This window comes from Sturnira hondurensis, unplaced genomic scaffold (assembly GCF_014824575.4).
Source record: "Sturnira hondurensis isolate 20B ecotype Veracruz unplaced genomic scaffold, ASM1482457v3 Scaffold0003090, whole genome shotgun sequence".
Lineage (NCBI taxonomy): Eukaryota > Metazoa > Chordata > Mammalia > Chiroptera > Phyllostomidae > Sturnira > Sturnira hondurensis.
Window position 1 is genome coordinate 649,517 of NW_028075721.1, and position 16,522 is coordinate 666,038.

General features: G+C 40.1%; 1 protein-coding gene and 1 non-coding gene across 2 annotated transcripts in view; both read right to left on the minus strand.

Moving 5' to 3' along the window:
* Positions 1–2,693: 2,693 nt before the first annotated feature.
* SNTB2 (syntrophin beta 2) overlaps positions 2,694–16,522 on the minus strand; it is an 85,697-nt gene continuing 71,868 nt past the window's right edge. The window contains exons 5-7 of the mRNA XM_037041400.1: positions 16,195–16,391; positions 6,174–6,358; positions 2,694–4,487 (exon numbers count right to left, since the gene is read on the minus strand). Of these exons, the coding sequence (XP_036897295.1) occupies positions 4,395–4,487; positions 6,174–6,358; positions 16,195–16,391 (475 nt within the window). The 3' untranslated portion in view covers positions 2,694–4,394. The remainder of the gene's footprint in view (positions 4,488–6,173; positions 6,359–16,194; positions 16,392–16,522) is intronic.
* Positions 10,995–11,134, minus strand: LOC118983990 (small Cajal body-specific RNA 11). Its single transcript, XR_005065843.1, has one exon.

A 16,522-nucleotide genomic window follows, 5' to 3' on the forward strand; every position in this document is an offset into this window, starting at 1 on the left:
AAGTGAAAGATGTAGCTTAAAAAGGTAGGAGGAAGGGGGACGTATGACTGCTGTGGTTGGTTTTTAAACAAAGTATATTAAAAGTCAAAATTTATTCCAGATTTCCAAGCAACTGAAGTTGGGGCATAGAGAATGGTAGCAGATGGCAGATTCTTTTGTTTTCATCTTCAGGAGCCACTGTAACAATTCCAACTGAATGAAATTTCTGAACTGAAGACAGGATATAGTATCACCTGCCCCATAATATACCTGATAAAGATACATAAACAGGATATGGCTACAGTCAAATTCAACTGAAAAGTTTAAGCATCCCACAGTTAAACAAGTCTCTTTTCTTACACAGATAGTCATATCAGACCAAACAATGTTTTGAAACCAAAGAGATCTGGCATTTACTTTTTTGTTAGGGTTTGAAAAAAACCAACCTTTGGCTTTCTAGCTAGCCATTTCATTCATGGTGTCAATAGCGGATGGCAGCGACATGGAAATGTATGCTGGATATTTGGATGGTTTAAATATTATGTACAATCAATAGCTTATAACCAGTAAAAACAATAACATAATTTAGCGTAAGTGTCCAAGATAAGATACAAAAAAGCAGAGAAAGTGCTTAAGTCTACAGGTCTTCCCTGAAAGCTTCAAAAATGTTTAATTCTTTAAGTAGGTAGGGCTTTTAAAAGAAGTTGCATAGCAGCTTACAAGATAATTTGCATTAAAAATATGGAGATTCTTCCATGTTTTTGAAAACATACAAATATATCCACATGCACATAAATTAAACAAGAAGACCTGGAGGTTCTCACACACACACAAAAATCCATCATAACCTTTTCTCAAAAGTTATGGTCACACTTTTGTCCATCAAAACAACTTACAGTAAAACTTGTTTTTCTGGGAGAAATGTAATCTTATCCAGATTCCACACAGCTTAAGAAAAAAATTTGGTTTATTAGCTAAGTGCATTTAATCAGCTGAAAAAAAGCTTTGTTACCCTTCTGCTTAGGAGGATAAGAAAACAATCAGTAACAACTTCATTTGTTGGTTAGAGGCTTTTCCACTTACAAAAATGTAAGAAATAAATACTTCAGTCTCTCCTGCCATGCAGTAATTTCCAATGTCAAGGTCTGTGAGATTATAGATGATAAAAACAGGCACAATCAGACTTTCCCTAGCCCCCAAAGTGCTAACTGACATGGCTTTAAAATAGGTGGATGACATCTAAAGTGGTATTTTTGATGGCCTGTCCATGTCCCAATATTTAACCTGAAACTCTGTCTACTAGGTAGGTGAGTTTACAGTTACAAATATCTAATAAATAGTGTATAAAGTATTTCTTCATATAAAATATTACATATTAATTTCCAGGTAAGGTTCATTTGACAACTTCAGGAAAGGGCTTACCTTTTCCAGAAAAGCAGTAACTGAGCCTTTGCTTTTACAGGCATCTGTGTGGAATATGGAGAAGATGTCTAAGCCCGGGTCTCGGGGGCATAGGAAGTGGTCCATTGGAATGAGGGGAACACTGTTCTGCAATTGCTTTACATTCTACACATAGAAGCCCACAACATTCTAAGCCATTTTCCTAATTCAACATAAAAAGGAAATGAAAAATCAGCTGTTCTATAAAAGATATGAAATGTCAAAAATGTCAATTATTAGTTATCATTTGAAAATAACTTGCCATATTTTGGCATCTAAATACAAAGTACAAATTGACCTTTGAAGGATGTGGGGAGTGGAGTGCCAACTCCCCATGTAGTCGAAAATACACTTATTGGCATTTGACTCTCCGAAACGTATCTACAGCCGTCCCATGGCATCCACAAGGGATTGGCTTCAGGACCGGTCATGGACACCAAACTCCACGGACGCTCACGTTCTTTACATGAAAGAGTGTAGAGCAATGGATACAGTCAGCCCTCCTCATATGCAGATCCCGACTGGGGATCAAAAATACACACATATTTATCAAGGCTGTCTCATTCATAAACAGCTCTACATTTGTGGTTTGAAAATCCCACAAACACACTCAATGGAAGAACAACCTGGTCATCCATCATTGGAAAGCTGTTGACGTATGCTAAACAGGCTTAAGGGCTCTTGCCCTTGGGGGTGCTAGTGGTCACAGGAAACCTCCCATACAATTTCATTTCACACCATGACTCAAAACCCTATTAAGTATTAAAAACCCTATGAACCTAGGGGCTATCCATGATGGTTTAAGTTGGAGCAAAAGGGTCTGAAATGCACACATGCCCTGCCTCTGCCCACATTTTAATTACGGCCTTTTTACAGACCCTTTTTCATGTAACTATTGAGCAGGTGGCTCAGAAGTTCTGCATGAAAATCTTTTCAGGGGTTTAGTCTTTCACACTAACACAGAAAACCTCGGCTAAATGGCTTTGCTGCCAAAGTCTGTGATTACATGATTCATCTTCTCAGATTAATACTCTCACTGCAAAGAATGTCTAAGCTCCCTCATCTGAGAGTATTATGTGTCCAAATTCTTCCAGAAATCATAGCAGGACCTTCAAGGTATTTTTTCTTTCCTAATTTGTAAACTTAACTCCAGATGGAACCAAACTTGGGTTTATGAATTTCCAAAACACAGAAAGCTCTTGAAGGACATATTCTAGTCTAGATTTAAATTTCCAGTTTTAAGTGGATCAGATCATTCATTTTGGGGACTGGTATTGGGGGCAGAAGAGACATCTCTCCCCAGCCTCTGCCTATGGTTAATCTCACCATACACAGGGAAGCAGTGAAAACAACGGGGTTACAATGTCTAACTAGAACTTTCCACTCATGATTCGGCTCTTTCATACGTCCCACCTGTACATCAGTCTGCACTCAAACCAAATAGCTCCACCCTCCATAGTGTTCACATCCTCTTCTGGCACTCCTGATCAATCTGGTAAATGAGAACTAATCCCAGTCCTTCCTTGAGAAAACACAGAGAGCAGCGCGCCAATATTACCTTTCTTTGAGTTCCAGGGACTGTGCTACTTGACGTTTTATATAGCTGTTATGCTATTTTAAAAGTTTTCAGATACACACTTCATAATTAGACATAACAAGCCAAATATGCTCTCCAGTACCACAAAGTCAGCCATCTTACTGCTTAGCAAACCCAGGCAGCTGTTCCATGGTCTTGTCACACTGCCCACTGCAGGACGCATTACTAACTCACACTGAGTCTTGAGTTAGCTGCCTGTTCATGCCACTCTGCTGCCACAAATGGAGAGAGCCAGAGCCAGAGACGGGATCCCACATGGGTGCACAGAGCCCAAAACAACTTGATATTTTGTTTGCGCTGCAAAGCCCACTTCTCCCGTAAATTCTACTCTTGAAACAAGCTTGCTCTCCAGGATTTATCTTCCTCAAAGATATCTGCCCATTAGGAAAGACACCGCGAAAGAAAGCTGCCTCAAAGGCTATTCTTTGAAACTAGGACAGATGATCTCCCTGGAATGGCAGTGACATCCAGTTATTCAAATAGTGACTAATAAAGCTCCACTAACCCTAACCAAAGGCACATTTGGTAAGCAATAAAAAATGGCTTAGGTTAAAATGAGGATTTTTCTTTTAAAATAAATCTTAACCATATCTCCTGGCTCCTACCAAAGAGAAAATCAGAAAATCCTCAAATGAGTAAAACTTATTTTTAAAGCAGTGGTTTCCAACTTGCTTTTCAACTTGGTCACCAACAACAAGGAAGTGGAAGGCAAGGCAAATCAAATTTTGCAAGTTCTAAGACCTAAAGTTAGCACTTAGGAGGGGTGAAGCTGGTGATGCAGTGGGACGCAATGGCCAGCGTGGGATGCAGTGAGAGCTGGGGCAGATGGAAAAACGCTTTGGTGATAAAACTCGAGGACCTCCTAGGGTGGAAGGAGTGAGCAAGGCAGGACGATAAACTCCAAAATGCCAACACAACGGAGAGCCTAGCTGGAATGACCAAGAAGCATGGGCTGCTGCAAACTAGCACCTGGGAAGAGACAGTCATCCAAAGCTAAGTTTGAAATAAATCCTACAAGAAGAGAAGAAGGAAAACAACTTCTTAGATATTTGACTATGTCCAAGAAGAAAAACAATGAGCCACCCTTTGTATAAGGAGAATTAAACAGAATTACTTAGAAACCATGTTAGGAAGCCAGACAATAAATCAATAGCTTCATTTTGGAGCTTATCAGAGTCCTAGAAATTCTGGCCATGGTAGCTTGTGAAAGGCAGGCTCTTCTTTAAACACGGTTACGGGTCAGCAGTGATTTGCAGGTCCTTGTCAAGGCACTGTGCTGGAGGATAGAGAAAAGAGCTTTCTTTTTGTGCTTAAAATTTTTTTTGGAGGTGGAAATATTTCTGGTGACATTCAAGGCTCTTTTCTGATTTTTTGCTGCTCATACAAGCAGTCCCATGCGAGTGACTTTGGCCGATAAGAACGTGTGCAACACAAATACAATCGGCTTCGGACAAGAGTGCAGGTCCATGGTCTGCAGAGAAAGGACATTAGTTATCACTACCATATGTGAATGCTTTGAAAAACAAACATGCAAAATAAACAAATTCAGATTTGATGCTCTACTTTTTAAAAAGAGCTAAGATAAAGAATGTGCCAGAGCTATGGAAACTCTTAGGAAATGAAAGCCGCACATGAAAGTGTTCTTTGAAGTTAGGCTATTCCGTGTTATAATTAAACATCAGCATTGAGGTTCTACATCCACAGTTAGGATCCACTTGCTGGTACATTGGGTTCCACCATGCCTGAAAGAACTAAGATGTAAAGGATGTAAAAGAAAGGAATATCCTATATGGAGACCACTAATTGCAATTATACTATTTCTGAGCAGGTACCACAGTAAGCTCAGCTGAAGTGTGACCATCTATGGTAGGATTTTTGACACCCCATATAAGTTTGTGGTCGAATGACAACCTGACGTTACTAAGGAGGCTGGTTACACTTTCCTAAGCGCAGGCCTCTAATTTGAACACCTGGCGCCACACAGCAGGAGACCTAGGGTCTGGCTGCATGAGTCAGGCGGTTAGTCAATCACTGGCACTGATACCAGAGACCAGGAACAGGACATAGCTTAATTATGTTTTATAAAGAAAAATAAAACTTTATGAAGAATGTAAGTTATAGAGCACTAAATTCATCACAAAACTTTATCTATATTAAATATAAAGCAGAGATTAAAATATATATAATAGCCATATAATACACTTTGCTTGCTAAATGGCAACTAATATTAATAACTGGTTAATTAAATCGGAATTCTTTAATAGAAGCACTTAACTTTTTCTAATGCTTCAGGCTTCTTTGAAAATATTTTATTTATTTATTTTTAGAGAAATGGGAAGGGAGGGAAGAAGGAGAGAAACAATGATGTATAAGAGAAATATTGATTGGTTGCTTGGAACCCACAATCCAGGCAGGTGCTCTGACTGGGAATCAAACCTTTCATTTTGTGGGACAATGCCCACTCAACTGAGCCACACTGGTCAGGGTTGCTTCAGGCTTTTGAAAAGCCCTCGTCAATGGCCTATCCATAGTCTAGTCTCTCTAAGGTTCATCATTTAAAATAAGATATCTAGCCAGTTTTCTCATCTGTTGGTTGAACTACGTTATCTCTAAGATCTATTTGTCAAGATTGTTTTCAAATTCACACATATTGTGATGGTTTCAATGGACATAAGATTTCACATACAAGACCTGAACTACTGGCTTGATAATGATTTAAAAAAGAAAACGCATTATTTTATTCCCTTATCATAATTTATGATTTCTGAAGTATATTTGATACACTTTTCTAGTTCTCTAAAGGGAAATCATGAATTCTGTTGACATTCCCTTTAAGGGATAAGAAGGTACAAAAAGAAAATGATGGTTGTATGGACATATCTCTACATCTTTTTTCTTATCAACAGAATTTCTGTAGCAACCAAGTTACTCTATCACTAGATTCAAACAAAACTTTTGAAAAAAGGAAATGATTTCCTAATTTGGGGAAAAGAAAAAAAAAAAAAAAAACGAAGAGCCCAAACCCACTGCACCAAGGACAGTTTTCCAGAAAAAAATGGAATACCAGTCCATCATATTTCCATACGAGAGGGAAAGAAGCAATAAGTGAGACAGAGAACACCTATTCGGATAAACACGTTTCTCAGATGCCTCTTACCAGCTCCCCCTCGGGACCGCCGAAGTCCAGGTACAGGTTCCGGATGCCGTCATCGGCAGACATCCTCAGGCGTTCAAAGGGGTAGCGGTACAGCACGCTGCCAGGAGCTCCGTTTTCCCTGGAGATGGTGAACCCATTTTCATAGTGGACAGTGAGTCTTGCCTCTTGGCCATTTAACGTGCAGCCTAGTGAAGATAAGCAAAAACATTAATCAAGTTCCTACTTTGATTATTAAGTGGAAAAGGATCCTTCTGACTTCAAAAGAGAAAACAGAATGTTTTCTTAAGGATGTGTGATAACTAACCTATAGGGAACCTTCTAAAGTAAGTTTCGCTCTGGTCACTCAAGTCAACATCTTGATTGAGATAAGGAGGAAATTACCATAACTCTCCTTGACATCTGATCTGATTCAGTTCAATGACTATTGACTGAACACTGGTGCTGGCAGTGGCCTGTGCATGGTACTGGAGAAGTAAGACACACAGTCTCTGCTGTCCAGGACCTCATAAATGAATAGACATAAACATGAAACCCCTAACTGGGCAAACTATAACGTATAGGACATGACCAAACACTACACCGAATAAGGTCAGAGTCAAGGAAAGGTTTCCTGGAGGAGATGGGACTTCAGACAGGCCCTAAAGAATAGATCCAACTTGACAGGCAGTGAGGAACACGGAAAAAGTTTCAACTGGGCAAGAAGGAACCACCAAAGGAGAAGGCAGAGAAAGGCATCTCTGCCTTTCAGGAGCAGTAACATGGTTTGGTTGGCATTTGGGAAAAAGGTAAATATAATGTTTATCAAAGATAAAGGCTATAGTTAGCAAAAGTTGTACTGTTGGTCCTATCAGAGATTAAATTCAGAGGATACTTTTGAATTGAGAGGACAAAAAACTCTGATCATCAGACTAGCAAATGTCTTTATTAACAATTGGAACGGTGCTTTGTTATACAGGGTCTACACGTGAGAGGCCCTCTGAGACGTGGGAATTAACACAGCCCGCATAGTCACTTTACGCAGAAAAAGTAGCTTCCAAGGGAGCAAGTGCTCACACTCAAACTGATTCTTTCACTGGGCATGCAAAAGCATTCAATTGGTCAAGGCAGCTGGTGTGTAGAAGAAATAAGGAAAATGAGTAACATCATAAATATTGGCAGTGTCCACTCTCAGCACTCAGGCGAGTTTTGGACAACGGACTGGATATTAGTTACCTTCATGTAACTAGTGTTACCTTGGGGAGGAGCACAGATAAAATTAACTCGTTGTAGAAATAAGCCAATGCAGTACCTCCAAATGAATGGCTGAGGGGTTTGGAGAGAGAAAAGACAGATTCCAATCATGGCAACCAGGGTACAGTTTTCAAGAGGATTTTACTTGATCAATACCCAGGGTGTTGAGGTTTGAAGAGAGAGGGGTCAGTTCTGGTCCGGGAAAGAAAAGCTCAAAGAACAAGGACCTGCCCAAGTCCTCGCAGCCCTGGCTGGAGAGGGTGCAGTGCAGGTGGGCGAGTCTTCCTGCCTGCATGTTCGTCACCAGTGGGCCAAGATCCGCAATCATGACTAGCAAAGGCAAGCCATTAACTCCTCAACAAGCTGGTCATGCAAGAGATTTCTTAAAGTGTTGTGTTTGGGACTGCTCCCCCCCTCAGGAGGTAAAGAAAGCAAGGCAAACGTTAGTGTCTGTATGTTACTTTTAAAATGTATATCCGAGGTGTCCAGAAAGTATCCAGCCACGCCATATGAGTATAGACATTTGTTGAAGATACAAGGTACAAGAAACATTGTACATAGGACAATAACATCCCAGTTCCCTTCAAAGTAGGCATCTTGGGACCTCACACTGTTCTCCCAAACACCATCAACTGCCCCATCATATTTTCGTGAATCTCATCAATGGTCTGAAATCTCTTCCCTTTCAAAGGTAACTAGTTTGGGGAAAAGCCCGAAGTTGTAGCCAAATCTGGGTTGCAGAGGGGCTGAATCATCTGGGTGATTTGATGTTTCACCAGAAAGCTGCATGAGATGATGTAATGCATCAGCAGGCGCATTCTTGTGATGAAGCTGCCAATCACCGGTTGCCCATAGCTGCAGCCTTCTGAATCATTCAAGTCTTTTCCACAGAGGAATATTCAAGCTTAATGCAAAATCTGATGCAAATTCGTTGCTCTACTTGCTCAGTCATTTTGAATGCGGTGGTCACACAATACACAGGCTCACTTGGGGTGGGAGGGCATCTACTGCCACTAGGACTGAGTGAACAGTGAAGTTGTCATTGTTCACCCATGCGCATTCTAGTTCATTCTCTTTGGCTGCCAGCTTACACCAATGTTGCACAAACTGTTCTCATTATATTAATGGTTGGACTTTTTCTGGATAAACCTTGATTATTGTTTATGATTATTACCTCTACATTGAAAAGGAGTAAAGGTCATGTTGAATATGTTTAGGTTTAGAATTGAGTTTTAGTTTAAAACGTATAAACGCCAGACAATTCTGAATGAGTATGAATTGGCCATAAAACAGCCAAGGCAATGTTCATTAAGTACCTGACACACCTCACCCTTAGAAGGTCTCAGGAGTAATGAACCAAACATAAATAAGCCTCTAACTCTGATTTAGTGAGAGGAGGTGGAGGGAGCGTGTGCACACATGCACATGTATGTGTGCAAGTGTGGGGCAGACACCTGTGACAAACAGTCCTATTCCGATAGGGCAGGATCTGGGAGTAAATAGTAGCAAAACTCTGAACTGATCCAGGTGACTTAGTATAACCATCCTGATGTCTTGATTCAACTAAAATTCTTTCAGATGGCTATAAATCTATTACTCACCTTGATTTATAGGTAAGGCAGTGAAAAATTTAATATACTGATTTTGCTTTATAAAGTTGTGATCAGAAATATAAAAAGACACACAACAGAAACAATTAGGGACTATCACAGGATGTCAGATACTAAAGCTTAAAAGAGAAGAAAACTACAGCATTAAAGGTTAATCAATGAAGGGAGATGAACATTCAGCACTTGGCAGTGAGGGCTTTGTGTTCCTCTTGTAGGGTACAACGTGGGTTGATGGCAGGCAGGGCTGAAGATAAGAGAGGAAACTTCATGAGCCTGGACCCAGAATAATTAGAAAATATGCATGAAGAGTAACTATCTGGTGGAATGGTGAATTGTCTTCCTTCCTTGGCCTGTTTATTCATTATTTCATTTATTCACATATTTTTAGATTCTCTGTTCTCACAGGGCAGCAGGGAAGACAGATGGACAATCACAAGCAATCTATACTGGACCGTTTTGAGCACTTAGTACGTGCCAGACATTGTGTTAGGTGCTGGGAGATACAGAGCTGAGTAAAAGAGGGTTTCTTTTTTTTCTTTTTTAAACTTTATTTATTTATTTATTTAGTTAGTTTTAAAGATTTTATTCATTTATCTTTAGAAGGGAAGGGAAGGAGAGAGGGAGAGAAATATCAATGTATGGTTGCCTCTCATGCGTCCCCCGCTGGGAACTGGCCTGCGGTCCAGGCACGTGCCCTGACTGGGAATCGAACCGCGATCCTTCGGTTTACAGGCCTGAGCTCAACCCACTGAGCTACACCAGCCAGGGCTAAAAGAGGGTTTCTGTTCAGACAAGAGGGAGAAAGAAAAGGAAATGTGGATACAGTAGAACGAAGTAAGTACTGTAACAGAAAGATGGACAAAACACTGTGAGAGGATAGAGGAGAGGGGAGGAGATTAACTCTGGGGAACTGGAAAAGCCTTACTAGAGCTGCTATTTCAGTTCAGTCTTAAATCATAATAAAAACTATAACAACAATGGCAACTCTTTTGGATGTGTACACCAAAATTAGTTAATGATAACCTTTTAACTCACCTAAAAATTAAAATAATAAGCTTTCAGGGTTTGGGATAAATTTTATTACCAAGTAATACACAAAACTGACATTCTCATCTCTTGCTTAACATTCACCTCATCCCTGACACCTGCTTCAATACCCACCCACAATACGGGGCAGGGGTTGAGGACAGTTGGTGATCAGGGATGGGTGACGGATGGGAGGGGAGCAGGCATAGGCGCAGACCAACCACATAAAACCAGGTATCTTGAGTTTACCATATATACTCATCTAAGCTCAATCATTCTAAACAAAGTTCTCTGATGAGACTTTCCCTGCATCATGAATAACTGCACTTGAAAACCTTACTTCTAAGGTTTCAGTTATTAAACTCATTTATTCTTTTAGTAATAGCTATCTTGATATATATAACTCACATATTCTACAATTCAGTAATATTATATTGTAAAATTCTTTACAGAGATGTTTTTGTTGTAGGAGACTGACTTCTTAAGCAAAAAAAAAGAAAAAAGAAAAGGTTTTCTGATCATACAAGTAAGGCATAACTTAAAAAATTCGAACAATATAAAAGTAGCCTGTAATTGCATTTGAAGCTAGTGATGGCGTAAAAGCCAGGGATGCCTACAGCGCAAACGACTCAGCAATGCCCCTTCAACAGCTAAGGTGGGACACGCAGCTCCACCCATCCTCTCCCCTCTCCCATCTGTCCCTTTTCCAGGCTAAGGCCAACCCCTCCACCTGTGCTTTGGATCCCGTCCACTCCCATCTTCTCAGAAACTGAATAAGACTAGTTATTCCTTATTCCTCTTGCCATCTGCAACATCTCCCTTTAAACCAGAACCCTCTATTAACTTTTACAAATGTTCTAGTCTTTCATGATTAAAAGAAATACCTGTACTCCTCACCTTCTTCTTTCTACCAGTCTCCTCTCTCCTCCTCTTCAGAGTAAAACTTCTTTTTCTTATTGTCCTCTAGTGCTTTTAAGAGCCAGCCCTACACTCAGGACGGCCCTCCTAAACTGAGAGGGAGACTGCTGTGTGTCCTTCCAGACTCCCCTATTACAACTGAGCATAGGGGAGCAGAGAAAGCATAGGCCAGGACAAGCAGAGCAAAACTTCTTGAAAGAGTTGTCTCCACACAGTTTGCCCACCTTTCACCTCCCCTTCCATCCTCAGCCCTCTGCAACCCGCCATCACACCACAAAGCGTCCCTCCCCAAGGGCACCAAGTATCACCAGGCTGCTCTATCCGACCTGCTTCTTCAACCCTCATCTTACTTGATACTCATAGTACTCATTGTTGGCTGTCTACCCAGCTTCTATTTCTCCATTCTTCCTTTACTGCTAAACCCACATTTTATTCAGGTTTCTACTTTTTCCTAATGTGTTTCAGGGAAGAGTGACCTCACCTTCAAGGGCAGCCAGGCTGGCTTTCCCCTGGTGACTGGCATTGGTCCAGGGTGTGCATATGAACCAAACTGGCTCAGGTTGAAAAGAACTATGACTGGGAAGAGAAAACACAACACCACCCTCCTTTTACACTGGTTCTCTCTCTTTTATGTAAAACAATGTATTTCTTTAATGTTTCATCTAGTTTGCGAGGGCATTTTCTGTTAATTGCACCCTAAGCCATGGCCACTGGTACATTTAACTCTGCTGGCCATTCCTCTCCTTGAAATACTCTTCCTTTGGCTTCCGTGACACTTACTGTCCCCACCCACCCTAATTTTCCTTCTGCTCTGGCTACAGCTTCACAATCTGCTAAGTGGAAGGGACACTGGCTTTTTCAAACCACAAGGATATTGTTGAGTGTAATGACATACATTAAAGATAAGTTTCTAAGCAGCTCCATTAATGGTAAAAAAAAAGATTTTAAAGTGAAGAGGGGAAAAAAGCTTGTTAGCTAGTAATATATCTATTCATGTTACATCAAGATGAATACTGGTAAACACGACTTAGGTTTTCTACTTTGTGTCTTTCTAAATGAGACGGTGCTGGTGGTTAGCACTGTACCATGAAGGACAAAGACCCTGATGTCAAAGAAATCCTATCCTGCCCTGGCCGAGTAGCTCAGTTGGTTAGAACATTGTCCAGATTGCCAAGATTGCGGGTCTGATGCCCGGTCACGGCACATACAAGAAGCAACCCATTTGAATGTATAAATAAGTAGGACAACAAATTGATGCCTCCTGCTTTCTCTCTTTCTAAAATCAATTTAAAAAAATTTTTTTTCGATTCTCAATCAGGGCACATGCCTGGGTTGCAGGCCAGTTCCCAGCAGGGGACACATACATTGATATTTCTCTTCCTCTCTCCTTCCCTTCCCCTCTAAAGATAAATAAATAAAATCTAAAAAAAAATTTTTTTTAAATGCTATCCTGAAAATCCTGTTTCTGCTGTTCTGGGCCCAGTTACTTGGGAAAAGGGCTCTGGGGGACTGCAATGTTCCAGCAAAACCCTTTAGCAGCTGCAGGACTGGGTGGGTCCTCTGGGCATCAGAGCAACCCAGAAGGGAGCAGGCTTCACAGGTTCAACCTGGTCTGACTGCTCAGGGCTGTCTCTGAGAGAGACAGGGCTGCCATTCTCCTCACTGCACATGCGAAAAGCCAGTCCATCATGTGTAAACAACAGGATAGTTATACCTGGGGTTACAAAGAAGAACATGACACTATGTTCCTTTCTTAGAGCTACTTGATCAAAGGCATGAGGTAAGGTTTATTTATTTTTATTTGTCTCATTACCAAGCAGAGCTTTGTAAATACTAAAATACTCAGTACTGTTGATTTAATGAATTAAAAGAAACTGATAATGTATATATCCTCCAGGAGTTTAATTTGGCCATAAGAAGGAGCCATTGACAGGGGTAAATGCAGGGGCTTCAGTCACTGGTTTTGAAGTCAGGAGTCCACAATTCACGTCTGAGCCATAGTACCTTCATCTTGAACATGGAGGAAATAAAATGTGCCTTAGAGGGTTGTGTGTTATAGTTAGATAACATGTATCTCAGGTATGACTCGTAACAACCCTGATATGTCCATATTGCTCTTTCTGTTTCTGTCCTTCTTACTTCAAAGGCAGGGGCTATGCCTATCTTATTTATTTTAGTAAAGCCAGTAAAACCACAGTGAATACAGTCAGTCAATATTTGCTGAGTAGATGAATAAAGAGGGATTCAAGAGAATTTCTACAAAACTGAGAACAACATGGTTAGAACAAACTCTTTCCTTCCTCAGAGAGGCCCACAGTAGAAACACTGTTAAATACACATGTTCCTTCTCCTCTTGCAGATTTTCTACATATTTTTATTTTTTATTGGTGTTCAAGTACAGTTGTCTCCGTTTTCTCCCCACCACTGCCTCCTACCCCAGCCATCCCCACCCACTTCCCGCCCCTGATCTCATCCTCCCTTGGTTTCATTCATGTGTCCTTTATAGTTGTTTTGGAAAACCCTTCTCCCATTTATTTATTTATTAGTGCAACTCCTACCTACACCTATGACTTATTAGTCTTTGTATCACCAAAGTTCCCAAAATATAAAGTATCTTCATAAAGTTCTTGGATGATTTAAAAACCTGAATAGCTTGGGTAATTGGTATGATGAAATTAAGCCTTTAAAAGCATACTTATTAAGTTCAAACTACTATATATATATATATGTATTTTCATATTTTCAATTCCTGTGGCAAATGGAAAATGGTTTTACGGGCCTGAGGGAGGTAAGTGCATTCTCTGCTTAGTCACCTTGAAGTTCACGTTTGCTGAAAAGAAAAAGACCTCACATACTAGAAGGATCACTCATCAATTCTACTATAACTATAATCTAATGAATGTTTAAAACTAAACAAACATTATGAAGATCATGTGTTATATTCACTAGTCAAATCTTGTAGGTAGTCACTGAAATTTTTCAAAATGGATAAACTACAATCAAAATACATAAGAAAAAAGAAAACAGAGCTTAAGTGATTTCTTTTTTGTCAACTACCTAACTTTTTTAGACTGCAAGTATCTGAATATGTGTCAAAATCTTAGTTTTTTAAAATCCTCACCTGGGGATATATTTATTGATTTTTAGAGAGACACGAAGGGGGGCAGGAGGCGGGGGAGAGAGAGAAACATCAATTGGCTGCCTCCTGCATGTACACGGACCAGGATTAAACCCACAACTCTTTGGTGTATGGGACGATGCTGCAACCAACTGAGCTTCCCAGCTGGGGCTATTGTCTTAAATGATCTTTTCTGAATCTCTCAACAATTTAACAGAAGATGGTAACACGTATCTGAAGGACACACTTGTCTTATGTATGTATGTGTGCATACATGCAAATGTGGCTGTGCACACTAATCACACACATAACAAGACATAACGGACTAAGTATGAACACACATGAATATGTGCATATAAACATAAACACACATGTTTTACAGAAACTCTGACTTCCATCAAAGCTGTTTACCTTCAGCCAGTTTAATATATCTGGCACAGCTTTAAATACAGTGTAAGTGATTAATAGGTACAGTACATCAGTTGACCTAATTGTGAAAATGAAAATATTACCAAGGTAATATTAAAATACAGCTGTGAGTGAGAGCAAAAAAGTTCAAAATTACCAAAAAATATTTCTTTTGCTTATTTAAAAATATAAGGAACCACCCTGACTAGTGTGGCTCAGTGGGTTGGATGTTGTCCTGCAAACCAAAAGGTCGCCAGTTTGATTCCTGGTCAGAACACATGCCTGGGTTGCAGTTCAGGTCCATGGGAGGGGGCATGTGAGAGGCAGCCAACTGATGTTTCTCTTGCACATCAATGTTTCACTCTCTCTCCCTACCCTTCCCTTCTCTTAAAAAATAAATAAATAAAATCTTTAAAAAAATAAATAAAATAAAAATATTCAATATAGAGAACGAGCTGGTCCTTATTCTCCTTCTCCTCAAGCCATCTATATTTAAACAATTGTGAGCCAGGGATTAGATAGATTCTGATTTCCTGCAATGTGAAGTTTAGGTGCCATCGCAGACTTCACACTGAGGACTGGTGCATCCCAGAAAGCACAGTGTGATCAAGATGAAAACCAGAGCCCCACATCCCTTAATGCGGTGACCAACCATTCCACAGAGAACACAGGCAGAAGACAGGGGAGAAAGTGTGGATGTGGTGGCTTTGATCAAAGTCCACAGTGGGTTCTTACTAGTCATTGGTGTCACTGTTTGAATCATCAGTGGCCATGACCAAAAATATCAAGCAGGTCCTAAACAGATGAAGACTGACAACATTAAAAAACTCTCCCTGTGCCAATGTTCAATGATGGCCCGCGGCAATGCTGCCCGTGTGGTGCTAAAGCCTTGGAGCTCCCTCGCATTCAAAAGGCAACAGAAAGAAAGATAAATCACAAGACATTCTGCTCTTGAAACATTTTCTTTTTTTATATAAATTCTGTAAAACTAGATTTATAAAATAAAAATATAGATAAAAGGAGCAAAGTAAACCCACTTATAGCCAAGATATTTACAGTAATTCACACTGTATTAGAAAATGTGATATGTTACTTTTAACTGTTCTCTGTCCTTATTAAAATGGAAAGCAATCTGGAAATATTTATATATATATGTGGGACATAACACACACAAATACACCTATATGAAACCATACCCCAATTCATATAGACTAGCCACAAGAGGGCGCTTCAAGAATGGAAAGAGAGGAACGGAACTCCAGAAGCTTAGTTCAGTAGGTACTGGGCACACATTTTCAAACTTTTGAAGAGAAACTCCTATTCCAAATTCTTTATTTTCCTATAGCCACAAGTTTGCCAGATGCATTTATTTTAAGGGTATCTATCTGTATCTTAGATTCCAAATATTAACTATAGGATCAACGTATCTAGTACTTGGTAAATGAGCCCTTACATTATCATACAGCCTTAAATGATGAACAGTAAAACTGCCATGTTGTACACAGGGTTTTATGAATGTGTTCAGAGCCATGTACAAGGCTTTGAAAAACTTTGCTATTGAAACAAAGAAAGCAGGTTTCTTCCCATCATGATCACTTTAAAGTGCTGTATTTCAGAACACTTCTAAGTCTGGCACACATAATAATAGTTTTCACTGTCTGTATAACAGTTCCATTGAACTACTATTAGACATGAATGCCAGGGTCTATACCTAGAGAGACTTCCTTGATCAGCTCAGCAGCAGTGTGGCAACCCTGAACAAGTACCCTGGTCCAGGTCGACAGATCCCGATGTGTCTCCACCCTGAAGAGATGCATCTCAATGCCCTGCCGAGAGCCTGTCCTGGTAGCGAATGTGAGGTCAGATCCAAGTGAGGGTGATCGACATCCAGAGCCAGAATGAACCAACCTAGGACCACAAACAGAGCAAAAGATTAAAAGTACTTAATGTACTATCAGAGGAAAATGTCAGCAATTTATGCTGATGGATATGCAGAAAGTTATAAAAGCCATCAGCAGTGTTTGGAAAACTACATTTCA